This window comes from Ostrea edulis, chromosome 1, assembly GCF_947568905.1.
Source record: "Ostrea edulis chromosome 1, xbOstEdul1.1, whole genome shotgun sequence".
Lineage (NCBI taxonomy): Eukaryota > Metazoa > Mollusca > Bivalvia > Ostreida > Ostreidae > Ostrea > Ostrea edulis.
The window spans coordinates 14886247-14913883 of record NC_079164.1 but is presented as its reverse complement, the minus strand read 5'-3'; the positions used below and the strand labels follow the sequence as shown (position 1 = coordinate 14913883).

Below are 27637 nucleotides of genomic sequence, written 5' to 3'. Positions count from 1 at the left end.
TGAAGAAACTTCAAACTTACTGTGCGAATACATATGCCAAAAATGGTGTAAATCAAATGTGGATTCTAAACAACTCTAAAGAAGTTTCAGTAAATTTGAAATCGCAGAACTTTTTTCAAATCAACATCAAAACATATGACTTTTCAACACTTTACACGACCATTCCTCATGATAAATTTAAGCTAGAGTTTTTGACATCATAGACAGTTGCTTCTTCAACAAAAATGGAAAACAGAAATATTCATATTTCGTGATCAGTCATCCAAAAACTTACTTTGATAAACACCACTCTGATTCCACGCACAAGTACACTGAAGTTGAAATAAAAGATATGCTGGAGTTTTTCACTGACAATATGTTCGTATTCTTTTGTGATCAGGTCTTCCAATAGTCTGTTGGAATTCCCATAGTCACGAATTGTGCTCCTTTGTTAGCTGAAATGTTATTTTTATTCTTATGAAGCAGAATTTATTCAAAAACTTCTACGTGAGAAAACAAAATCTCTTGATGTGGACTTTAATTCGACATTTAGATATATCGACGACGTATTATCTATTAACAATAATAATTTTCTTTCATATGTCGATTTGATATATCCCTGTGAACTCGACATAAAAGACAAAACAGAGTCGTCCACTTCTCTTTCATATTTAGATATTTTATTGAAAGTAGATATTAACGGCAAATTAACAACGCAGCTTTATGCCAAAGGGGATGATTTCAGCTTCTCCACCGTCAACATATTTATGAAGCAATATTCCATTATCACCTGCATATGGTGCTTATATCTTTCAACTGATTCGATACGCTAGAGCTTGACTACAAAAGTAAACACATGGTACATGTATGACCTTCACATTAGATATAGCTAAAATGAAAATAAGATATTGATCACTGTTCGTTATCATCACCTTTCATATTTAGAAAACTGAACGAGCTTCGAATACCGTCAAGTTGCGACACCCAGGTCTAATATTTGAAGAATATGTGGTTGCTATTTGACTGTATACTGGATACAGTGCATTTGTTATTGTTGAATGTTGAGGCTTCGACGTGGAAGAGGTAGATCCCATCAGAACTACAGCCGAGCTAACAAAGTTTATCGTAGTGTAAACCCTTGAGTAGCTAGCTTATTAACCAACCAAAAAAAATGATTATCAAATATGTGTATTAGATTGAAATTATAAAACACGCAAAGAGAATCATCACTATGAGAGATAGTTTTCCTCAATCACAAAAAGAACAAAGCAAGCACACACAAATTCAAGCAATGTAAACTATTAAGATATTATGTATTTTAAAGACATACTTCTTCAGTGGACTGTAGTCTATATACAAAAAAAAAAATAAGTATTCATACAGTTTGCTATAATGTTGTGCTTACAAAGCATGCTATTAAAAGATGTTGGAATTCCTCATTAATATTTGGTCTTCTAACACCTGATGGGATTCCCATGGGCACGAATTGTCCTCCTTTTTTGCTGGCCCCTTTTTATATTCGTACGAGGTAGAATTTATCTAAAACCTATTACATGAGAAGGAAAAATATCTTTCTGTGTCCTTCAACTTGACACATAGATATATTGAGGACGTTTTATATATTAACAATAATTATTTTCATTCATACGTGAATTCGATATATTCCTGTGAACTCGAAATAAAAGACGACAGAGCCTTCCACATCTGCTTCATATTTAGATGTTATAAGCAAATTTATGTCAAATGAGACGACTTCAGCATCTCTATCGTCAACTTTCCATATTTGTGTGGCAATACTCCATTGTCACCTGTATATGGTGTTCATGTCTCCAACTGATCCGATACACAAGAGCGTGTTCTCCGCGTATGGTCAGTTTTTAAATAGAGGCAGGTTACTGACAAATAAGTTGACATTATAGGAATTTCAACAGTCTCGTTTAAAGTCAATATTTCGCAAATTGGTCCTTATAATAATTTTTATAGAAATACAACCCCTCGTTAGGTTGAATGTCGTCTGACGCATTTCATAACAATTGTAAGGTCTTTCTTTGTATATTGATTTTGATTACGGCTTACTCCGTTTACCTGATGGAAATAAAGGGTTCAATGTAGATGTGACCGGCGAATAGGGAATGCTTACTCTTCCAAGGCAACTGGTGAGTCCAGGTGTCCGTGTTCGCCCTACCCTTCACTTAACACTGAATATACATTTTGTCGTCTCTTAGAATCAAAACAGGTTTCATATATTCATCACATTACAAAAAAACTCCGAATCATTAAGCGTATCACTTTTTATAACTATAAAACCAAAAAATCTTCATGAATTTGAATTGCATCAAACTGATGCTTGCATTGAGTACAAGTGAAATTTAATTTTACAAATAAATGTTGGATTGATGCCGATGAAATATCTTGAAAGCAGCCATATTCCATGAGAACTCTATCCATGTAGATATTAATAGCCATTACATTGAATTGATTCATGCATTTAATATCAGTGAGATATTATATCTATTTATATCAGTAGACATCAAATCGAACTGCATAATATACATGCATAGGATTCATGCATACATTTAGTGCAAGTGGTGTAGAAAAGGTGAAAATAACGAACAGTGATCTATCTCAAAACTCCTATAAGCAATACAAAAAGAGAGTTGGGAAAACACAGACCCCTGGATATACCAGAGGTGAGATCAGGTGCCTAAGTGGAGTAACCATCCCCTGTCGACCGGTGACAATGAATAATGAATTGTCATTGAGTTGGACTATGTAGTTAGTACGAATAAGACAACATATCCAGTCATATAAATAGTTTTGATATAACAAGGATTCAATGACTTGAATATTTCTATAGTGTACTGGTATTTAACGAAGATCGTTAATCACAAACGTGTAGCCATCTCCTTATGACATGTTGTATATTTTACATTTGATTATGATTTATTCCTTAACCTCATTATTTTGAAACAGTCACTTGCATAAATGTTCAATAGGTGTAAACAAACACTTGTCCTATTACGGTTATGAAAAGTGATAGCTTTACAAGATATAAGAGTTTAAACTCAGATATGCAAAGTCACATCTTTGTTAAGCCCTTTGGATTGCTGAATATAATATCACCAAATGAAGTTAGCATTAAGGTTTTTGTGGATAATCAATTATTGGAATACTTGATATGACAACTTCAAGTGGGAGAAAGTCAACGCTATCGAGGTATGTTTGTATTTTAATTGATTGCTATGTCAAATGATCAGATACTAAACAGTGGTACTTCTTTTTTTAATGATATGGTTTAGGATTGATCATGTTCCATGAACATAAACTGAAAATAGACTTCATTAAATCGAAGTACTGAAAGTATTGAGAATCGATATACTTGTAATGATGGAGTAGGGATATACACGTTTTAATGGCACTGCAAGCATATTATAGAATAAGTTGTAATTGGCTACAAGTAATGCGAAGATTAAAATATTGAAACAGTCTTCTAAACAATTATAAATGCAAGTGATACTGTTATAATTGTTTTGATAACGACGAACAGTAATCATTAATCAATCTCATAATTCCTATAAAGATTACAAAATTAGGAATAAGGCAAATACGGACCCCTGGAAAGACCAGAGATGGGATTAGGAACTTAAAAGGAGCAAACATCTCATGTAGATATGTCACACTCGCCGTGAGTCCTATATCTTGATCAGGTAAACGTAAACGGAGTAATCCGTAGTCAAATTTCGTGTGTAAAAACGGTCTAAGAATTTATATGAAAAACGTCAGATACGATTAGACCCAATGACAGGTTGTATTGGTAAATTACATCGGTATACCAACCATAGAATTTGCGAAACAAATTTTAAACGAGACTGTTCAAACCCATGTAACATAAACTTATTTGTCAGTAGCCTGTCTCGATTTAAAAACTTATCACACGACTCTTGTGTATCGAATCAGATGAGAGACATAAAGTTATTATGCAAGTGATAATGGAATATTGCTTCATAAATATGGGAAGTTAACGATGATGAAGCTGAAGTCATCCCGTTTGTCATAAGATTGAATTATTAGTTTGCCGTTAGCATATATGTTCAATAAAATGTCCAAATATGAAACGATTTTATATCTTGTAAACGAACAATTCATGTCGTTGTTTCATCTAGTTCATTCCTTTATTGTAAAAATGACTCATAATGGGACTTTTAACTCAATGAAATAAACACAGTGTGCAGTGATAAAAACATTATGCTTAAAACACATTGTTGGAATAAATATGTGAAAAACATACCTTTTCATTAAATAACATTTAAGAAGTATCATGCTTGTTTTTTTTCTCAATGTTGTCACACATTACCATTCGCAGTAGCTTAGTGGTAGAGCGTTGCTTCGTAACCGGGAGGTGGTGAGTTCGAGCCAAACTTAAGAGCATAGGTAGTGATTGCTCCTTTGCCAAATGCTTGGTATTTAGAAGTGATAATCACGGGTCTTTTGGATATGGCCTTAAAACGGAGGTCCCGTGTCGCGGCAGGCGTTGGCACGTTAAAGAACCTCACTGCTACGGCCGTAAGCGCTAAGCATAGGTCTAGATGTATGGTACTTCACCTACAACTTGTGACGTCTCAATATGAGTGATAAATTCTTAACGGGACGTACAGCAAACAATAAGCCGACGAATATCTGTTTAAAAGAACATCGGAAACCAGTAAGTGAAAAATAGTATCAGCCAAAAGGATAAAGTTTAAAGCAATTTCTTAATAATGAAAGGTGAAGGTAACGAACAGTGATCAATCTCATAACTCCTATAAGGAATATGAAATAAAGAGTTGGGCAAACACGGACCCCTGGATATACCAGAGGTGGGATCAGGTGCCTAGGAAGAGTAAGCATCCCCTTTAGACCGGTCACACCCGCCGTGAGCCCGTGTATGTTAAATTAAATTTAACACTTAATTAGATTTGAATGAATCACTGTTTAGGAATAAAAAGAAGTTGCGTTCAAGAATCCGGAACAATACAATAATGGTCTGATTTGAAAACACAAGGCCGAAACGAAGTTGGATGAGTTGTGATTGAATTGTTGTTTTAAGACAGAAATACGTGAAAAGATTCAATAATGGTACGATTTAGATACACAAGGTCGATACTCGATGCCGAAACGAACTAAACAGAGTTGGACGTTGAAACTGTTTTGGAAGACAAATTTACGTTAAAGAATCTGGAAGAATACAATAATGGTGCAACTTGAAAACTCAAGGTCGATACCCAAGGCCGAAACGGAAGAAAATAAGTTGTACGTTCAATGATATCATATTAGGCATTAAATGAATTAATTAAGTCGAGTCAACCAACAAAAGTCAAACGATAACTTAAGACACATGCACGAAAACAATGGCAAACAAATGAAGTGTAAAAGGTGACGAATTGAGACCAAACAGGAAAATAGGTATACAGGCGGATCAAGGTGATTCATTGGATAAATATTGATGCAAAACAGCACTAAAATCCAACGCCCGATGCCTAGAAGTGTCGGATCTACATAGTGTGTACTAGAGGTGGGACTATCCATTGGTGCACCGATGCATCGTGATATTCATCTTGGCGATATATAGATCGATACACATGTCTATTAAAATACGATACCCGTTATAGCATTTTCCAAAAATATCCGAACGTTACAAGTCGGGATTTTTAGTCCGTCTAACAGAAAATGAAAGTAGTACAACAAAAAAGATGGCTGACTACTTGACGTTAACTAAACCCACTGTAAGCCAGTCAGGGGTTTCTGAGAGGTTTGTCTTGCCAGTTTACGAAAGGGAAAACGTTGCATGAAACATCGATAAGACAAGTTATTTGCAAGATGTTTGGAGTGTATTTATTTTATTCTTCTCAAGTAGCTAGCTAAACCGAGTGATATTTTTTCTGTTTTCGTTTCGAACGGAATTGAAATCCTTTTTTCTACTTTTTATTGATTTGCAAATTATCGCGATATGTATCGTATCGTTTGTCAAGTGTCTTGCTACGTATCGGATAGGTTAGAAAGGGTATCGTCCCACCCCTAGTATGTACAAGGTCATGAAAAATATATGAAGGATCGATATGACCAACGACACGAATAATCTTACGATTATGTTCTCAAATATTTCCAAAAGAATTTTTATTCACTGATTTTGACTATGGATAACTCCGTTTACCTGATCAAGATATGGGGCTAACGGCTGGTGTGGCCGGTCAACAAGGGATGCTTACTCCTCCTAGGCACGTTATCCCCCTCTGGTATGTACAGGGGTCCGTGTTTGCCCACCTCTCTACTTTGTATTGCTTATAGGAATTATGAGATTAATCATTGTTCGTTATCTTCACCTTTCATTCATGTCAGAAAGTATCAGAAATGTATCTCATCATATAATCTCTATCAAATGTAATTGTATTTATGGACAATTTCAAGAATGTTCTCGAGTAATTAGAAAGCAATTATAAATCGTCTGATAAATGCTCACATATGCATCATAACATCTGATCTCATGAAATTTAAATGTTCTCAAATGATTCCAAAAATATTCTCATTTGCCTGATGAAATCTCAGAAATATGTCTCATCATCTCAATCAAATTAGTGTTTAATCTCAATATATCTCACATTCTAAAGAAATATCACTCGGATTAATCCCACTTAGGTTTCTAAGTAATTTATCTTGCATTTTAAAAATAATCTACAAGTATTACACTCCTTAAAACATGTCAAAGTACATCTCCTTTCTCAAAACAATTCATTAATAAAACATATGTCTTTACTATGATAACAAATATATATTAAATCTATGATTCTATAATTATTTTCATTGTTAATGTATCCAATCCAGGGACATATGGTACCTAAGAGAAGGTTTTTTGCATCCACTGTATATTATGAATATTCATATTTGTAACATAATATTATGTTACAATAAAAAGGTATTCTTTGTATGGCCTAAAACCCACTACTTGAAGTATCCTGACGTCTAGTAGCATAGAAAAGGGTAAACGATGAACTCATGTGTCTAGAATGAAAATATCTTGACCTATGAGATTTTTTGTCCTTTACTTATCTAAACCATTGAAATTATATCTCTAAATTTGACAATATCATGACAGCCAATACGGTAATTATCTTAAGATTTGACTTAAGTCTATTTTCAGTTTATGGTCATGGAGCTAGATCCCCATGTACCACTTATCCGATATTTGAAGTCGCCAATCTATAAAATATTAGTCATCTTTATGTCAGAGAGAGAGAGAGAGAGAGAGAGAGAGAGAGAGAAAGAGAGAGAGAGAGAGAGAGAGAGAGAGAGAGAGAGAGAGAGAGAGAGAGAGAAAGAGAGAGATTGCAAATATTCTAAAGAATAATCCCCTTTATTAGGTTCTCCAATGTAAACAGAATAATAGATACATGCAAAGTTTAGACATGGCATGGTTTCCATCGCAGAGAAAATTATGACAAGTCCAACAGACGCTATGTGGTGTTTGCTGGTTCCCTGTTCATTCATTTCATCGTCATATCAATGGCGCCTGCGATGTTGGGGATCGTGTATGTTGACGTCATTAGAGAATTTAAAGCAGATGCCTCCTTAGTGGCCTTAATGCAGTCCTTGTATCGCGGGATCGTGTTTGGAGGAGGTATATGTATGCTTGTTAAAAGAAATAATTGACCGAATTTGAAAGAATTGAGAATTAATTAACTGATAGTGTACACAGTCATTTATACATAATGAATAGCACTTTCAGTATTTACCCATACGAATACAGTGCTTTGGAGTATTATTTTCAGAATGACTTATCTAATGACCCACAATTATGAATATCATATCAATATCATTTGAACGATCTTTTATACGTAAGCTATATTTCAATCAGTCTGTGCATATCTTATTCCCCCGCATTAAAGGCATGGAGGGATGCATTACATTTTCCCATTTCTCTTTGTTTTTCAGCATTGTGTAGAAGACTCAAACTACATATGTAACCCATTTTTATTGTTGGTTAAAACAAATTGGTTTTTCCTTGTCCCGGACGTGGCTTATTGATTAGGATGTTCAGTTTGCCCATGGGAGTTCCTGGATTTAATTTTCAATCCTGGCGCCACATCAATTTTAAAACGTGTAACGTAGGAAGTGACTGTTGTGGTCTCCATTAGAAGTTCTATGACTCTTAGCGACAGCATTGCATAATGTACTAATGGACATATGTTCGCTTTTCAGTCAGATTTTTTATCCATTAGAAGTTCTATGACTCTTGGCGCCAGTATTGCATAATGTCCTTATGGACATATACTTGCTTGTCAGTAAAAATGTTGGTCCATCGGTAGGGTCTCGGACATTGGTACGAGTCTCTCTTTGAATTTCTCTAAGATGCCACTGCTCATTACATGAAAGAAATTATTCTGGATTTGGAAAATGCTGTTAATAGACAAAGGTTTTGGATGAGTTTTCCCTAGAAAATAAGCTCCTTGGACTGAATGAAGTGTTTTGGAAGTCCATACGGAATAATAAAATGATTTAATAAGACTTCGGCAGTTTTTCGTGCAGTTTGATTCTTGATAGAAACTGCAACTGCAGACTTGGTAAACGGTATGTTATAAAAAGGACATTATGAATGCAAGGTGAAGATAACGAACAGTGATCAATCTCATAACTCCTACAAGCAATACAAAATAGATAGTTGGGCAAACACGGACCCCTGGATACACCAGAGGTGGGATCAGGTGCCTAGAAGGAGTAAGCATCCCCTGCTGACCGGTTACACCCGCCATGAGCCCCATATCATCTTTTGAAGGCTACAGAAAAAAAATAACCATTTGCACCAGTTCTAGAGATTGAACTGCCCGATACTTACCATTGAATCGCGTTGGTTGTTTGGAGTTTTAAACCTCACGCATCTCTTCCATTGATTTGTCTAATGGCAATATCACTGCGCATCATAGGTCAATAAAACGTATCCATAACTAAATATGTTGTCCTCTCTTTTCCTGGATGCCGCACACTGTTGTAAATGAGGTCTAAAATCACTAATACTAATAACTTTGAAACGATCACTCGGTGATGTGCAGATATAATCTTTGCAGCTGTAACTCTTACATGTGAGTCATAGACAATTCGAAGTTTCCTGGAGTTCTGGTATACAATCGTATCAAGTTCCTCTTTGACGGTTTTCACTTAGGTTTTACTCCTTCCCTGACGTGTTAGATTCAGGTCGATATTTTGATAGCATATGTTTGTATCTCATGAAGATCCAATCGCTGGAATGGTGCAGAGTATGTTGTGGATAACTGAATTTGCTAGCATGATGCAAGCTTTACTAGCAGGGTTTCAATCAGCGTTTAACCCTGTTCCTCAAGCAGTCTTAACTATCTGATTCGATTTGAACAGCATCTTTCTTATTCATGTATATATAGAAAATACATGCATAGATAGGATTAGGCAGCAGACACAAAAGTCAAAGGTCAGTTATGACAGAATATCAGAATATCAGTCATTTCCTTGTGATATATTTCTAATTCTGGCAAAAACTTGATTTCATGTCAAGCACTGAGAAAAAAAATTCTGATGAGTCCAACACAACACTAATGTGTGGTAGGCCTTTTTGTTTTAGAATTCTGTTGACAGTCGTCAATACAAAATCGAAGTGTATCGTCTTTCTTCTTTACTACGTTATAAATAACATCTCCAGCTATCAACCATAGAAATACAGGGGGAAAGGGTAATCTAAAAATAAACAATTGATTTCAGGATATAAACTTCTTACACAACTGGAATATCTAAGGTTAAAGGGAAAGTAAATGTTTACTTCCGGTAGAAGATATGCCCGCAAGTTTATGCCATGACTATCGAATAAATTTACAATTCAAGTCGGTGAAATACAAAATAGTCTGACTTAACAATCCTACTAAATGTGAGGATCCTGCAAGAAAATTATGCATATCTACTTCAGTCATTATAATATTCAAGTGTTCCATAGAAAGTGAAGACATATAAACAATTTTGATAAAGTAGCTCGTAATGTCAGCTGTTTGCCCGAATCACTACTTTTACTCAAGAATTTACCTTTAATTCCGCGATAGATATAAGCTGAATTGAGAGTAACCAATAAATTGACAAATCACTTCAGGACAAATAAAGAAAAGACAAAGACGATGAATAGATAAAGCTAAAATGCAAGATTTATTTTGACTATCAACGCATATTTACGCTTGAAACTTCTGTTATTGCAATAATCAACATGTCGAGCTCGATCGGAAATCGAGAAATTAAAAATCCGATGAATTTCCCGAGGAAATCAAAAGCAATATAAAAATGGCAAAAACAAGAAATGGAAACAGATCTGAAATAAAATTAACTAATGATACTTAGGTATGAGTTGAAGGATTGTTGATATTTCCAATTCAGCTCGACATTTGCTTTTCTACAAACTCAGAAAACAACCAAAACTAATTTTCTGACTCAACCGACCAACTATAACTAGAGACATATACAAACTGACTGTATTGTCTATTCTGTTGTCCTGTATCAATCGAAACAGTTTAGTGTCTATCCAAATTGTTATATGTCTCAATACCAACGTCTACCGTGACATTGGGTATCCATTTTAAGGTCATATCCAAAAGACTCGTGGCATTCACTTTCAATGGCAGGCTCTTGACGGAGGAAAAGTCACTAAAATGTTAAATGCCTTGGATTTGTCACAGGACCAGGAGCGAGGATCAACCAGGGAACTTCCAGTGGCAAAGTGAACACCTTGACCAATACGATATCGTGACTGATAATTGAAATTAAATTTCACAGGACTGATAGCGGAACTTGTTATAAGACGAGTAGGAGAGTTCCCATGTATGATGGCTGGGTCATTATTAGGAAGCCTTAGTTTTCTAGCGGCAGCATTTTCGAAAAGTTTAATCGCAATTGTTCTTCTTGTTGGTGTTGGAGGAGGTGAGTATAATTTAAATTGGTTGAAAATCCAGTACATGTATATACTATAATGTCTTGGACTGAATCCTGACAAGTAACTCCTGTTATTTCATATCTAGGGTGTGGATTCGTGTTTCCGGTATTCTTGTCTTTTGTCAATGTTAGAAGAGCCTTTTATAGTCATTCGTCCGCTGCAAAATTCCTTACTGCTATGACCATTGGAGCTGGAGTGGGGTTGTTGGTGACTCCTTATATGACCGAATTTTTCCTAAGGGAGTTTGGATGGCGAGGAACAATCATGATGGCTGCAGGGTTATTCTTTCACCTTAACCTGATTGCTGTAGTTGTGAAAATAAATTTACCGCCTTCAGAAGAGACGAAAGAATCTAAGAATTTCAAGTGGAGGGACCAAGTTGCCATTTTCAAAAGCAGACCGTTTTCAGTTTACATATTTGATGTTTTTCTCTTCGGAATGTTTGGTGATTCATTTCTCATTTTTGTTCATACATCGATGTTTCTGTTCACCTAACTTCTATTTCAAATTTATTTATAAACATCATAACTTTGTACCTTGATGTATGTGTATTTGAGACAGGTTTTGCTGAGACTTGGTTTCTTCCGGATTTCCTCGTCTCAAACAATTACACCAAAGAAGATGCTGCCTTGTTGCTGACAGTAAGCGGTGTATTCAATCTCGGTGGACGAATATTCGCGGTACCTCTATCATCGTTCTTTAGGTAAGAAGTATATGTAAACTAATGACATGCAAGTATTATGTAAATTTATGAATTACGAATTGCGGGAAATTGATTTTACTCACAATTTCGCATAATGTAAATCAATATATGTATATATATAATTTCTTACTTCTACAATTTCAAATATCGAACCTTAAAATGTTCCTTATTATCATTAGTTTTTTCAAATTCACAGACAAAATGAATCGCGACAGTAGGCTATCAATGAAAAAACCCCACAGAAACCAATATTGACTTTTTTTTCAGTCGACCCAAGATACTGTACCATTGGAGCTACATCTGTCTAGCCTTGGCTCTCAGTCATGCGCTATACCCATACTTCCTCCAGTCCTACCTCGTTTTGATACTCGCCTCCGGACTTTACGGTATTTGTGAAGGGCTACTGAATTCTCAGGGAGGATCCGTTGTTCTTCAATCACTCCCTATGAATCTTTATCCATTAGGAATAGCAACAGACATAACGTGTTATGGAGTGTCTTCTGCTGTTGGTGGATACATTGGTGGTAGGTGTAATATCAAATGACTAATCACTAATTCAGCATGCTTACTGCAGTTATCTAGGCAGCAATAATTATCATTTGCACATGATGTTTATATTTCTCAACTGATTCCATACACGAAAACATGATGTGGTCCAATTCTAAACTAAGACAGATTAATGACAAATAAGCCGATATTACAAAGATTTAAACTCAGCATTTCGCAAATGATATGGTCCACGTGAACTCGAGATGAAAGATACCACATAGTCCTCCACATCTGCTTCGTACTAAGTATATTAACGCCAAAGTAACAACTCATCTTTATCATAAACGGGATGATTTCAGCCTCTTCTAGGTCAACTTCCCATATTTATGTAGCAATATTCCATTATCACCTGCATATGGTGCTTATATCTCATAATATATTCGATACGGAAGAGCTTGTTCCTCGTATGATCAGTATTTAAATCAAAGCAGGTTACTGACAAATAAGTTGATGTTACAGGGGTTTGAACAGTCTCGTTAAAAGTCAATATTTTGCAAAATATATTGTCATTATACACTGTAATGATCTAATTTGCCAATAAAACCTATCATTGGACCAAATGCTGTCTGACGTGTTTCATACCGATTGCGATTGCGAGGCCGTTCTTGACACACTAATTCTGACTGCGGATTACGGCGGGTTTGACCATCTGACAGGGGATGCTTACTCCTCCTAGGCACAAGGTCTCACCTCTGGTGTGTCCAAGAGTCCGTGTTTGCCCAATTCTTTACTTTGTATTCCTTATAGGAGTTATGAGAATGAAAGTCTTGTGATTGTGAGGTTTTATCCATTTGTGTCCATGATAATGCCCGTGAGAGGCTTATGGGAGGCCATCTTCCCGAATGCTTTCGGCATTTTTTTTATGCCACTTGCAAATCATTAGAAATGAACTGTAATTTTTATTAGTAGATGTAGAATATCACAATGGAGATCCAATATTCAATTTTCAAAATGTTTCAACCCATTTCCAGGAGACCAGGGTGCTTGGCGTTGACTTTTTCCTAACATCAATATCCTCCTTGAATGGAGGACGTGGGAGAAAAATACACTTTAAATATATAAATAACTTTTAAAACAGTCTCAAGAACATTCCAAACCTTCATTTCAATAGTATGAAATCATCCTCTTCATATAGAATAAATAGCAAAGTGTGAAACGGTGATACTCGAACCAAACGTAGAGCTATATTAGAAGCTGAACAATTTACGGTACGGATTATGTCAATACCGTCCCATAGAAAGCATGTTAACTACACATTATCAAAATACTACACATCTACAAGCATCATTACTAGTGTTGCCCTATGTTTTAGCATATATAGAGAGAGGAAAGGTGAAGATATCGAACGGTGGTTAATCTCATAACTCTTACTAGGAATACACAATAGTGAGTTGGGCAAACACGGATCCCTGGATATACCAGAGGTGGGATTAGGTGTATTGGATGAGTAAGCATCCCCTGTTGACCGGTCAAAGCCGCCATGAGTCCAATATCTTGATCAGATAAACGGTGCAATCCGCAGTCAGAATAAGTGCCCAAGAACAGCTTCACATGGTATGAAACACGCCTGACAGCATTTGACCCAACGACAGGTTGTATAGGTCAACTTTAATATATCTAGCTGTTAAGTAAATAAGGTTTTCTTTAATTTCAATACTATTTTCGTTACAGGATTCATTCGTGACGTCACAGGTGGATATGATGGTGTCTTCTATGTGGCATCGATATCATCCATTTTCTGTTCATTTGCATCACTCCTTTTAATTCTCGTGGACAAACTGTATAGGAAGAAAGACAGAAAAAACGTTCATAGTACCACTATTTCAATAATTTCACATCTCTAAATACAATGTGGTAAAAATACTGATATCCCATGATTTGTATGTAACTACATTTTCAAACTTGAGAAAAGCAAACGAAATTAGAACTCAATTGCAAATGGATGGTTTTAAAAATAGTATCCTTAACTTGCTATCATCGATGGCATCTTTAAGGAATGTATATGTATGTTTAATAAACAAACAAGTTGCTCTCCATTGAAAAAGGACTGCAATACGTGTACCGTAGACATACGTACTTCAGGTGAAATAAAAACACAATGGATATGAAATATGTGTAGCTTTAATCTATAACCTCAGAATTAAGTGTCATCCTTGTATTTCATTTGGACCTTAAAGTTCAAATTGAACAAACGACACAGTCTGGTTTAAATAATAAGTTAGCATTTGCGTTGAATACATGTACCTAATCCAGTGGTATAAATAAAAGGTGAGGAAAATGAACAGTAAACAATTTGATACCTCCTGTAAGGAATACAAAATAAGGAGTTGGGCAATCACGGATCCCTGGGCACACCAGAGGTAGGACCAGGTGCCCAGGAAGAGTAAGCATCCACTGTCGACCGGTTACACCCGCCGTGAGCCCTATGTTTTCCGTATCAACATGAGTGTGAAAAGAACAGCCTAACAATCGGCATGAAATACGTCAGACAGCAGTTACATGTAACCCAATCTGGCAAGAAAATATATCAACCCAATGCCAGGGTTAAGGCAGTTAACCCCCTGGCTGTTTTTCTTTTAAAGGCCATTTATTGCCATTAAAGGGTTTTCATCCTCTCTTTCTTCGACAGACAAAGTACTAACGTCCGTCACACACACCCCTTCTTTCGAAAATGTTCTGAATCCGCAACTGAATGATATAAATCTGACAACAATATATTGATACTCAAAAGCTTTAATGTCGTTTTGCATTTCAAAACCTCAGAGCAACTTCACAATCGATGCCCATTTTAAGATGAAAAGGTGAGGAAAATGAACAGTGGTCAATCTCACAACTCCTATCAGGAAGTTGGGAAAAGGCGGACCCTGGATATATCAGATGTGGGATCATGTGCTTAGGAAACGTAAGCATTTCCTGTCTACCGGTTAGACCCACCGTGATCCCTATATCTTGGTCAGGTAAACGGAGTAATCCATAGTAAAAATCATTGTGTAAAAAATGGCCTAACAATTACTATGGAACACGTCAGAATGCATTTGACCCAATGGCATTACAACAATCATAGAATTTGGGAAATACTGACTTTAAACGAGAATATTGAAACAGTTGCAACATCATCTTGTTTTTCAGAACCCTACCTCGACTTAAAAACTGATCATACGCAGACAAGCTAATGCGTATCAAATAATTTGAGAGACATGAACATCGTATGCAGATGATAATGGAATATTGCAACATGACCATGTGTATATATGAAATGTGAAGATAACGAATCAGTCTCATAACTCCTACAAGCAATACAGAATAGATAGCTGGGCAAACACGGACCCCTGGACACACCAGAGGTGGGATCAGGTGCCTAAGAGGAGTAAGCATCCCCTGTCGACCGGTCACACCCGCCGGGAGCTCTTTATCCTGATCAAGTAAACGGAATTATCCGCAGTCAAAATCAGTGTGCCAAGAACGGCTTAACAATCGGTATGAAACACGTCAGACAGCATATGACCCAATTTAAGGTTGTATTGACGAACTAGATTGTTATAACGAACATAGAATTTGCGAAATGCTGACTTCAATCGAGACTGTTGAAACCCCTGTACCATCAACTTGTTTGTCAGTAGCTTACCCCGATTTAAAAACTGACTATACGCAGAACAAGCTTTTGCATATGGAATCAGTTGAGATATATAAACACCATATGCAGGTCGAATTGAAGGCCACAGCGAGAAATGTTTTCTTCTCACGTAGAAGTTTTTGAATAAATTCTGCTTCATATGAATATCGAAACAGGTCAGGTAAGAAAGGAGTACAATTCATGCCCATGGGAATTCCAACAGACTGTTGGAAGACCTGATTACCAAAGACCACGAAGATAAATGTGGAACTCTAGCATATTTTTTATTTCAACGTCAGAGTACTTGTGAATGGTAGTGTATAGTGTTGAAAAGTCATAAGTTTTAATGTTATTTATTTGGGAATAATTCTGCGATTTCAAGTTTACTAAAAGTTCTTTAGAATTTTTTAGAATCCATATTTGATAAACAACACTTCTGGCATTGGTAGTCACACAGTAGGTTTGAAGTTTCTCCTTCACAATTGTTAATATTTTCGTGAGGAGCAAAAATAGTGGCTTAATAGAGCACTTACTGGATCCAGCAATGTATCTTTGTTTGTAATACATGTATTAAATTATTAAATGGCTCATTGTTGCCACCGTATTTTTCACTCTGACTTTAGTAAGTGATTATATTTGTAAATGAAATCTACAATGTGACTAGTCCTTTCTTACCTCTGGTAGTGATGTTGCATATTTGATGAAACAGACTCTCTTAGTTAGAAATGACAATAACTTCAGCTGTCACCGATGGTGGTTTATAATATATGCAAAGGCATACTATGATAAACTCCTTAAATTTGAACTTGGCGAAAAATCACCGAAGAGCGACGCATTAAGCTTACATAATGTAACGTTTGTATTAATTGGATATCATTTAGATACGAGATATGGCAATGTCAAGTGGAGGAACATCAACTCTATCGAGGTGAGTGTGTTTCCGCATTAATTACATAATATGTATAAAAAGTAGTAGTTTTTATCAAGCTAGCACTTTCAATGCACCAATTATTTCATTACTAGACAACATTCCGATAGCGTCGGACAAAATATGGCATATAGATTTACAAGTGACTTCAATATTGATCTGCTTACAAGTTTCCCTCCTTTTGAATGCGGATAATCTGCTCTTGGAGAATTGATACGAATACAACAAATGATCAAAGCTACTAATGCTACCAGTAATACATGAAGTACATTGTTTTATCAGGCTATTACCCTGTATCTGTAACCCGTCAAATTGTACTCAACATAAGGAACAGTATTCTACACACTTTCGTGAATGGCAATTTCTTGGCGATTTATAAAAAAACTTATTTATTTCAATTTCTTAAAAATCATAAATCACCTTACAATGTTCTTGAAAATGATGCCAAGATCAAGAGGAAACGAGTTTAAACGAATACATGCCTTAAATTAGTAACACGAGAAATTAATTATGCTAGATATTTGCGCGATATATTTGATGAGAAAGTAAAAATAACGAACAGTGACCAATATCATAATCAGATAAAGAATACAAAATTGAGAGTGGGAAAACACTGATTCCAACGAACTCCAGATGCTGGCCCAGGGACCCAGGAAGAGTTAAGAATCCCCTGTTGACCAGCCACAATCGTTGTGAGCCCTAATTTTGGTCAAGTAAACGGAGTAATCCGTAGTCACAATCAACATGTAAAGAACCGCCAAAAACCTGGTATGAAACACACTAGACAGCACTTAACCTAAGGGCAGGATGTATACGTAAATTATATCATAACAACGACCACTGAATCTGCAAACGCTGATTTGGTGATCAAATCGTCCAACACTTTGTTGGAATTCCCATGGGCACAAATTGTGCCCCTTTGTTTGCTTTGCTGACCCGTTTTTATAATCTTACAAGGCAAATTTTATTTAAAAGCTTCTACATGAGAAGGAAAACGCTTTTGCTGGGACCTTCAATTCGACAGTTAGACCTATCGAGGACGTTCTATTACATGATAACAATAACCATTTTCATTCACATGTCAATTCAATATATCCCAGTAACTCGAAATAAAAGACAACACAGAGCCTTCTACATATGTTTCATATTTAGATATTTCATTGAACATAGATGTGAACGACAAACCAACAATTCAACTTTATGACAAACAAGATATCTTCAGCTTTTCCACCGTCAACTTCCCATATTTATGTAGCAATATTGCATTATCACCTGCATATGGTGTGTTTGTCTCTCAAATGATTCGATACAAATGAGCTTGTTCTGCGTAGGATAAGTTTTAATTCGAGGCAGGCAACTAACAAACAAGTTGATGGTGCAAGGGTTTCAACAGTCTCGTTTAAAGTATACATTTCGCAAATTTTATGGTCGTTGTAACGATGTAACCTTCCAATACAACCTGTCGTTGAGCCATACAAGCGATGTTTGAAATCATTAAAAAGACTTTTAATTTTTTTCTTTAAATCGCAGGGTCAATTTGTTTGATTTTTTCCTCTAGGTTAAAATGGCAGGAATACCCCACCGTAATCTTCTATCATATCCGAAATAGGTTTAAATTCTATATTGATATATTAAAATGACCTTAGAATGACATGTTTACCTTAACACTTCACACTAATTTATCTTAAGATGTATCATAGAATGGTGTCCATCTAAAAAACTTTTTGACATTGAAAATTAACGGTCCCCCCCCCACGCAATTTATCGGAGACGTGTTAATTGATTGTAGTGAAACTATCCAATCTGATTGATATCCACATGCTCCTGATTTTACGAAACCCTTTTTGGCATAGCAAAATTGTCAAGTCATTTTCTTGCCCTGACGATCTCTAAAAAAAATGACATAAAGTAAAATTTCATATATGATAGAGCAATGTATATTAGGTGTGATATTCGAATTCAATTTCCACCGCAAATGTTTTGTGCCACCACCATCATCCTATTCCTCCTCCTCATCATCAACATCAGTAACATATAGAATGAATATATTCTTTACAAGGTAGGCCAGTATAAAAAATCTATTATTAAAAAGTCATTAAAGGTTTACATACGGTATGTTTTTCTTGGCAGAGAACGTTATGACAAGTCTAAAAGACGCTATGTGGTCTTTGTTGGTTCCCTGCTCATTCATTTTATCGCCCTAGCGATACCGTCTGCTATGTTGGGGATAGTGTATGTTGACGTCATCAGAGAGTTTGATGCAGACGCCTCCTGGGCCGCTTTAATGCAATCGTTGTACCGCGGGATCATATGTGGAGGAGGTACTTGTATGTTTTGTTTATATAATACTTTTAATATTATTTATTTAGAGACACGCATTTAGTGACAAACGTTCTAGTTGGTAACTAGTTATCACAACGTTCGTTTGCCGACCGGGATACCCCGGGTTCGCTCTCAGCGGGGCCGCGCAAAACTCAATTCTTATACGCATCAATGTTTATAGAAAAGGTGATGGTTTCCTTAGTCAAGAACTCAGTATAAGGTTTGAAAATGACGTTTCTTCCGCATAAGACTTTAAAACCTAATTATATAAGGTACTGTGAGATGGTGGACGTTGGTATGTAAACTAACCCTCAATGCTATGGACTTGGGCGTCATGCATAGTAGGTGACGTCCCTTTTTAGTGAACGATTCGCGAATGAGACGTAAAACCACATACACTCAAACCATATCTAGTGATGCAATGAATCACTTCATCACATGAACTATACGTCAGTAGAGAGGGTGATGATACAAGGGTTTGCACTTTTTCTACCAAAATCAAAATTTCGGGAAGAGTGGTACATATGTAATCATCAGCATTTTTCCATTATTAAAAAACATCAGAAGTTATTCATCAAAATAAAAAATATTTTCGTCCAGAAAATTTAAGCGATTTTAGGCCTAAATTAGGCTGATGCAACAAATAATTATATACTGGTAAGCTAAAACAAATTTCAAATCTGTTTCACTTGGATTTTCAAAGACCAAATGCTGTGTACTTCATTTATCTTTAATAAAATCTATTGATAGTTCCAGTATACATTCGCCTGCTAAACATCAATCGTAACAATTTAATATTCAAAATAATTACCATTTGTACTCTGAAAAACATACAAGTTGCATATTGATTTGACATAAATACTTTAACGATTAGTTAAAGGTACATAGATACTGTATACCATCGATAGAACGAAACTAAACTTGATTCATATGAATTCACCCAAATATGAAATAACTTGATAAAGTTTTCTTTAAAAACCCACATGCCTCCGAACTTGTCAGACTCATTAGAAATTTGTCTTTCACAGGACTGGTAGCGGAACTAGTTATAAGGCGAGTAGGAGAATTCCCGTGTATAATGGCTGGGTCGTTGTTGGGAAGCCTTAGTTTTCTAGCTGCAGCCTTCTCAGAAAGTGTGACCACAATTGTTTTTCTTGTTGGTGTTGGTGGAGGTAAGCTTAACAAAACTTGGAGACATATCCACTTACTTTATAAAGCGTCCTTTGAGGTCCTCAGTAATGGAAATATTGTGACCATTAGTTAACCTTGATACAAGAAATATCATTTGACTGTACAATCTTTCTAGTCATTGATTTTATCTACGTATCCCTTGTCAGATAATTTGGTAAGCAATGTAGGGTCAGGATGTAACGTGGTATCGTTATCAGTTCATCAAGTGGACAAAAATCCTTACAATATCATCACTAGTGCTTGTTTCATTTACTCATCTGAGTCATATAAATGTCAGTTTATGATATAATAAATCCCGATAAGTAATGCGTTATTTTCTATTTAGGATGTGGATTTGTGTTTCCATTATTCTTGTCATATGTCTATGTGAGACGAGCATTCCATGGTCACGAATCTGTTAACAAGTTCCTTTCATCCATGACCCTCGGAGGTGGAATGGGGTTGTTGATTACACCTTATATGACTGAGTTCTTCCTCAAAAAGTTTGGATGGCGAGGAACATTTATGATGGCTGGTGGAATATTTTTTCATCTTATCCTGATTGGAGTAGTAGTGAAATTGAATTTACCGCCTCCAGAGGGGACTACTAACTCTAAGGGTTTCGACTGGAGGAAACAAACCGCCATTTTCAAAATCAGAGCATTTTCAATTCTTGTGTTTGATAATTTTCTCTTCGGAATGTTTGGTAATTTATCTAGTTTAATTGCTGTTACAATTTTGTTGTTTTTGTTTATCCGGCTTCCACTTTGAAATTTTCACAAATATCATCTATTTCCCCTAGTCGCAGTAAAATCATGTTATTAGATATGTATTTGAGGCAGGTTTCGCCGAGTCGTGGTTTCTTCCGGCTTTTCTCGTTTCAAACAATTACACCAAAGAAGATGCTGCCTTGTTGCTTACAGTGTGTGGTGTGTTTAATCTAGGTGGACGTATAATCGCGGTACCTTTATCAGGGTTCTTTAGGTAATAAATAAATGTTAAATTAATAGAATGCATATTTCAGACCGTGGAAAAGCTGAACAAATATATACAATGGCCAATTTCATTAATCATATATAGAATGCAAAATCGAAAACTGGGAAAAACGGAACCCTAGAGACTCCCCAGAAGTGGGATCAGGTGCTTGGGAGGAGTAATCCTCCACTGTTGATCGGGCACACCCATCTTGGTTGATCAAGTAAACGGGGTAAATCCTTGTAAAATCATACTGAAAAGAGCAATTGCTGTCAAACACATCATGTAACAGGCTATATTTTCAGATAAGAACATTGCAACGATCATAGAATTTGTGAAATGCTGACTTTAAGGATGTATGCTTGATCAGTAAAAGATCCAAATATGAAATATATGTTTAAAGACCCAACTTTAAGTTTAAATTGTTAGCCGTCTGTAAATCAAACATTTAACAATAGATCATAGGTGGAGTGACATCTGTAGAGACTGGTCTGGAGGGATCTCAGAGAGGTGTTAAACTGTGGTCTGGAGGGATCTCAGAGAGGTGTTAAACTGTGGTCTGGAGGGACCCCAGAGAGGTGTTTTGATAACAATAACAGCCAATACCTAAATACTTTCTTTAGATCTCAAGGAAGCCCAGTATACCTGAGTTTTGATAGCATTGACCTGTCCACAACTGCTATTTTCTCGTAATTCAATTGTTTTTATAAAGACCCCTGAACAACGCAATTTTAATATAATTGTAATTTCCCTCATCTATATAATATACTGTATTATAAATTACACAATCAGAAATCAAGCAATGATTTGGCAATTAATTTCTAAAACTTGTAACTTATTGAAATAATTTATATTATCAATTTATGATTCCCTATGGGAATTTCAAAATACTGTTGGAAGACCCGATCTTCAAAGACTACATGCAGGTGTCCGTATTTGCCCTTCTCTTAATATTGTATCCTCTATAGGATTTATGAGATCGATCACTATTCGTTATCTTCACTTGTTCACACATGTAGATACATATTGTCAATGGGAAACGCCAGCATATCTTTAATCACATTCAGAGTACTTGTATGTAAAATCAGATTGATCTTTAACAAAGTCATTTTTGGGATGACTGATTAGAAGATATTAATATTTTCGAGTTTCATTTTTGTCGAAATAAGGTAAATTTCTTATTTCAATACCATAAAAAGATTATTCGACACATAATCTCTTATGATGGCAATCGCAGATTCATATATAAAGTTATCATACATATTTTCTTACCTTTATTATTGCAAGTGTTTTGCTTCTAGTATGTTGGTTATAATATATTACAGTTATCATTAATATTGTGATACGATATCTCGATATTATGTAGTTTAATAATTGAAGATACAGAAACCAACATTGACTCTTTTTCAGTCGACCCAAGATACTGTATCATTGGAGTTACATTTGTCTAGCCTTGGCTGTTAGTCATGCTCTATACCCATTGTTCCTTCAGTCCTACTCAGTTCTGATGATCGCTTCTGGAATTTACGGCATTTGCTTTGGATTGCTCATTTCTCATATCGCACCTGTTGTTCTACAAACACTTCCTCATGATCTCTATCCGATAGGAATAGCAACAGAAATGACCTTTTATGGAATTTCCTCTGCGATTGGTGGATATATTGGTGGTGAGAGTGATACATCTATTTGGATCATTTCAAAATACTGGAGAAATCTTTAACCTATAATTCAACATTATCCATGCAGAATAGCCGCACAATTCTTACAAAGTACGGTAACGTGTAATGTGGGCTCAAACCACGGATAATATTTTTTCTTGAACGTTTCTAAATGATTGCATTAAACTATAGGTCTAAACAATAATAATCAATTTGAATTAAACAATACGATTATTTCCTTATTGGTTTATTATATGATTTTTCTCTAACTATTTCTTGTCTAGTGTAATCACTAGTGTTTCAGCCTTTGGTCTGAAACCACTGTTTCAGGCGCTGTTTCAAACTACAAGTTCTTGACAGGACTTATGTTATTTATGCAAAGATTACAAGTTTTACAGAGATTGATAGGTTTTTGACATCTTAATTAGTGAAAAAATTGGTTAAATGAAAGCATCCTCAGCATATGTTGCATATTTCATATTGTAGAACTCTAACTTCTAAAATCAGAAGCAGCCTTTTGTAAAGGAACTCTGACCTTGGGGGCTCAGTTTGAGCCTTTAGCAGATCAGTGACGGATAAAACAAAACCCACCTGGGGAGGGGACAGGGATTTTTAAGTTCTTTGATTTCTTTTACAGAAAAGAAAAAATGATAAGGATTATTAAATTGTTGGAAATTGGAGAATTAATGGAATACACATTGTTATTACTGAACGGGATTTCGAAGTGAACGGGCTTTACAAAATTTGAAAATGTAAGATGGAAGAAGGTTTAGGTCAGAGTGGGACCAGGTCCCCTGATACTATCCTAAATTCGCCATTGCAGAGTGAATCTTTAGTAGATAAAATTTCTAGACCTTTGATCTCGGGGTACACACTGAATCTTTAGTACAAAATTAAAATACCATAGAACTCTTCCCTTGCGGTCAAGTGTGAACGATTTTAGTATACATGTAGAATCAAACATTTCCTGTGGCAATCTCTGCAACAGCAAAACTAAGTTTCTGTTGATGATTACTTTTAAAAATGTCTCTAATAGGAAACTAATGTTTTTTCTTTAAATTTCAATGCTAATTTTATTGCAGGATTTATTCGTGACGTCACAGGTGGATATGAGGGCGTCTTCTATGCTGCATCGATGTCGTCCATTATTTGTTCTTTCGCATGCTTTCTTCTAATACTGATGGACAATATTTATAAGAGGAAGAAGAAAACAAAATTCCATAGTAAATCTATTTCGATAATTTCTCACCTCTAAATTTATGATTTTAACGATAACTGCATTGATATTTTGAATGCGGTGTGAAATAAATCTGATATTAACCAACGGCATTAGCCACCTACAGCTGAATAAACAAAGGTTAAGTGTTTTGTGGTGCAATATTTCAAAAATATTGTTTCGAATGATACTTTTTGTGACTCGTATATTCAGAAAGCTAAATCTATGATATATGAATGTGAAAAGTAATAACACGATGTATTTTCTGACAGAAAAAAAAACCACTTTTGGTGTATGTTGTAGTATCGATTTGCCTTCTATATCTTTACGCATAAGTTGTGTGGACAAGATGTATGTTGTTATAATTGAATTTTCAACATTAAAAATTCTATAAAATTCCACATGAAAAATGTTTATGTATGTATGTGAAATAATGATAATAGAAATGGTACACGTTAGGTGCATTCACTGTGCAACTGAAAACAAATACATGATTATCCATTTATATTTACATTTCAATTTTCTTTTTGTCTTTGATATCTTTACAAATTGTAATAATAGACATTTCCACACGAATGCAATGCATTTGTGAACAATGCGCTTATGGATCTTGATGAATATAATATGTGAAAAAAGATGATAACGAACAGTTGCCCATCTCATAATTTCTATAAAAAATACAAATTTGTGAGTAGGGAAGAACAAGGACCTCTGGACACGCAAGAGGTGGGATCAGGTGCCTAGGAGGAGTAAGCATCTCCTGTCGACCGGTCATACCAACCGTGAGTCATATGCTTTGATCAGGTAAACGGAGTTATCCATAGTCAAATATGTGTGCCAAGAACGGCCTTAAACAATTGGTACGAAACACTTCAGACAGCGTTTGACCTAACGCTAGGTTGTATTGGCAAACTAGATCGTTATAACGAGCATAGAATTTGCGAAATGCTGACTTTAAACGATACTGTTGAAAACCCCGCGCCATCAACTTGTTTGTCAGCAGCCTGTCTAGATTTAAAAACTGATCATAGTCGGAACAAACCCTTGCGTATCGAATTGGTTGGGATATATAAACACCATATGCAGATGATAATGGAATATTGCTACATAAATATATGTAGCATCGATGATGACAAAAATTTACATAAAACAAATAAAATCGGAATTTATCTTATTTCAATATATGACGCCATATTGTTTCACTAATTTTATCCCAGCTAAATTTTTAACGTACCCGTTACAGGTGCTAATTCTGACATATTTGCATTCGAACGCAGTGGAATTAAGGTGTCCCGAGTAAAATGACAGATACACTATAATAACAGCATATTCAAATTAAAGTGAAATTCTTCCAAGCGTCGCATATTTTACTAAACATCTCTTGTCAATCCATAATCAAACATCGTACCACGTGGGGAAATCCCTCGCTTTACTATTACGTCATCATACTAGTGACGTAGAGCTATTTTTATCTGCTAGAATTTCGGGTGTTTATCATTTCGACACAAGTGAAAGATGCACTCAAATCATTTGCAGTTTGGGCTTGATATGTAAACATTGATATGATAAATTTAACAAGACTGCTATGTGTAGACATGTGCACGTGCCGTCCCCCACAGCTGCAAAAAGAGGTTGAAGCACAAAAGTCCCATAACTCCTGTAAACTTTGTCGAATCAAAATTTCGAAGATCAACTACAGTGTTCTTATAGTGTAGCATGTACAAACTCAACAAAGTCCCATAATTCCTGTAAAATTTGTCGAATCGAAATGATGGTGCAATATGATCAACTACATATGGTGATTAACAATCCTACAAAATTTGTGGGACGCACGGATATCAGTATTTCTATGTCCCCTTCCCCGTTGTGGTGGGGGACAAAAAGTGATTCGGACCGTTACAATATCCTATTACATTAAGCAATTTCCATAATCTCGATTTAAATATTGGGCATTTTCCACATTCACTATCACATCTTATCTAAACAAGACAATAAAAATCCGTTAAACCTTACCTTCCGTATCAAAATCCTGAATCTGGAACTAGCTACCTTTCTGGAATATGCCTTGATCAAAATAAAATGTCGTCATCTTTCACCTATGCCAAGTCGATATGTACACACGTCGGCTTTCTTTATTCTAAATGTCTATACACATAGGGGTCATTTTAAGGTCACAATACTTTCCCCGGGACATCCTTTTTTACTATATTTTCGTCAACAAAATTACATTATGCAATTGATACATAATTTGCATAGCAATAAAGCCAAAAAGAGAGGGATTGAATGATCTTGTGAAATCACCTTTGAGAGGCATTTTTGAATATCCAATAAGTTTTTGAAAAAAAAGTTTTGTGTTTACGATATTTATATTTATTCCAATTGTTTGTGTAAAATTACCAGGCTCTAACTATACGACGATGAAACGGTGGTACTCCAGGTGACGGGGAAAGACAATGGTCAGGTGACGGGGAAAGACAATGGTCAGGATTTTCTTAATCGTTTTACAAAGCGTAACAGCCCTGAAATATAAGCGAGTTAAGACAATGTACATGTACTTGAAAAGAACTTTACAAACACAAGTTGACTCTAAATAAATCTAAAACGGCTTCTTTCGATTTCAAATTTACTAAAGGTTCATTAGAATGTTTGAAAATCTACAAATGATGTGTACCAGTTCTCGCATATATTGTGATACAATACGTTTGAAACAAACTATATATCCTGCATTTTATTACCAGCTGTAACAAGGAGTTGCATTTTTGTATTCCTCGCGCATTTCAATATATAGCAGTCAACATGTATTGGCATATATTATGTAATAGTTCAAAATCAAATATGCAAAGTCATGATTTTAAAAGGCCTAAAAATTAACAGATGCAGCTTGACAAAATTCACCTGAGAAAGTCAGCAGGATGATTATAAAACAAAAAATGGACTCTCAGATTGATATCCTTAACATTTAAACATTAGTTATGACGAAGCCAAGTAAGGGAAACCGTACTCCATCGAGGTTAGTGTGGTCGTGAATTAACTGCTTGTAATGTTAGATGAAGAGAAGTGCTAATATTGCATCAACTAATACCTGATTAACCAGACGTGTATCTTTGTATACACAAAGCAACAGAGGATGTCAAGGGACAGTATTGTAAATAAATAGAGGATCTTGAACGAGTGGTTATGGCATATGGAATTTATGAAATGAGTTACCGGATCAAGTTTAATATTTCCAGAGCCTTGGCGAAATATTTAAATCCGGTAACGAATTTCATATGAAATAAGCCCGAGAGTAAGATTATATTTATCACACAACTATCATTAGACGCACATTTTAATTTACTGTCTATTTCACAACCCGAATGTCACAGCTTTTGTTTTCAATTCGATTGTGACCTCGTCGCTACGTCACGGTTTCAAGAAACTTAAAATTATTTCACTTCATAAAAGACTCAAAATCCTTTTGGAACTACCTTGGCAATAAAACAAGGTCTTTTACCGTCAACGTTAACAAGTTATGAACCTGGGAATAGTACGTTGTGTGATAAACAAGAATAAGAT

General features: G+C 35.6%; 2 protein-coding genes across 2 annotated transcripts; both read left to right on the top strand.

Moving 5' to 3' along the window:
• The first annotated feature begins 2403 nt into the window (after positions 1-2403).
• Positions 2404-14244, top strand: LOC125660661 (monocarboxylate transporter 2-like). Its single transcript, XM_048892390.2, has 7 exons — positions 2404-3195; positions 7440-7630; positions 10792-10935; positions 11034-11393; positions 11510-11651; positions 11919-12175; positions 13872-14244. The coding sequence occupies exons 1-7, from the start codon at positions 3158-3160 to the stop codon at positions 14042-14044; spliced, it is 1305 nt and encodes a 434-aa protein (XP_048748347.2). The 5' UTR covers positions 2404-3157; the 3' UTR covers positions 14045-14244.
• Positions 14245-16685: 2441 nt separating this feature from the next.
• Positions 16686-24587, top strand: LOC125660682 (monocarboxylate transporter 6-like). The gene is made up of 7 exons (XM_048892408.2): positions 16686-16741; positions 18872-19062; positions 20092-20235; positions 20580-20939; positions 21076-21217; positions 22619-22875; positions 23949-24587. Exons 1-7 carry the CDS (start codon positions 16704-16706, stop codon positions 24119-24121), a joined length of 1305 nt encoding a protein of 434 aa, XP_048748365.2. The 5' UTR covers positions 16686-16703; the 3' UTR covers positions 24122-24587.
• The last annotated feature ends 3050 nt before the right edge of the window (positions 24588-27637 follow it).

What these genes read in the sequence shown, in the direction of transcription:
- LOC125660661 (XM_048892390.2), top strand. Translation starts at nt 3,158, where the DNA reads ATGACAACTTCAAGTGGGAGAAAGTCAACGCTATCGAG. An exon ending in TCTTGTTGGTGTTGGAGGAG is followed by an intron (nt 10,936 to 11,033) that starts GTGAGTATAATT and finishes TTTCATATCTAG; the next exon opens with GGTGTGGATTCGTGTTTCCG. An exon ending in CCTCTATCATCGTTCTTTAG is followed by an intron (nt 11,652 to 11,918) that starts GTAAGAAGTATA and finishes CTTTTTTTTCAG; the next exon opens with TCGACCCAAGATACTGTACC.
- LOC125660682 (XM_048892408.2), top strand. Translation starts at nt 16,704, where the DNA reads ATGGCAATGTCAAGTGGAGGAACATCAACTCTATCGAG. An exon ending in GGAACATCAACTCTATCGAG is followed by an intron (nt 16,742 to 18,871) that starts GTGAGTGTGTTT and finishes TTTTCTTGGCAG; the next exon opens with AGAACGTTATGACAAGTCTA. An exon ending in TTTTCTCTTCGGAATGTTTG is followed by an intron (nt 20,940 to 21,075) that starts GTAATTTATCTA and finishes TATTTGAGGCAG; the next exon opens with GTTTCGCCGAGTCGTGGTTT.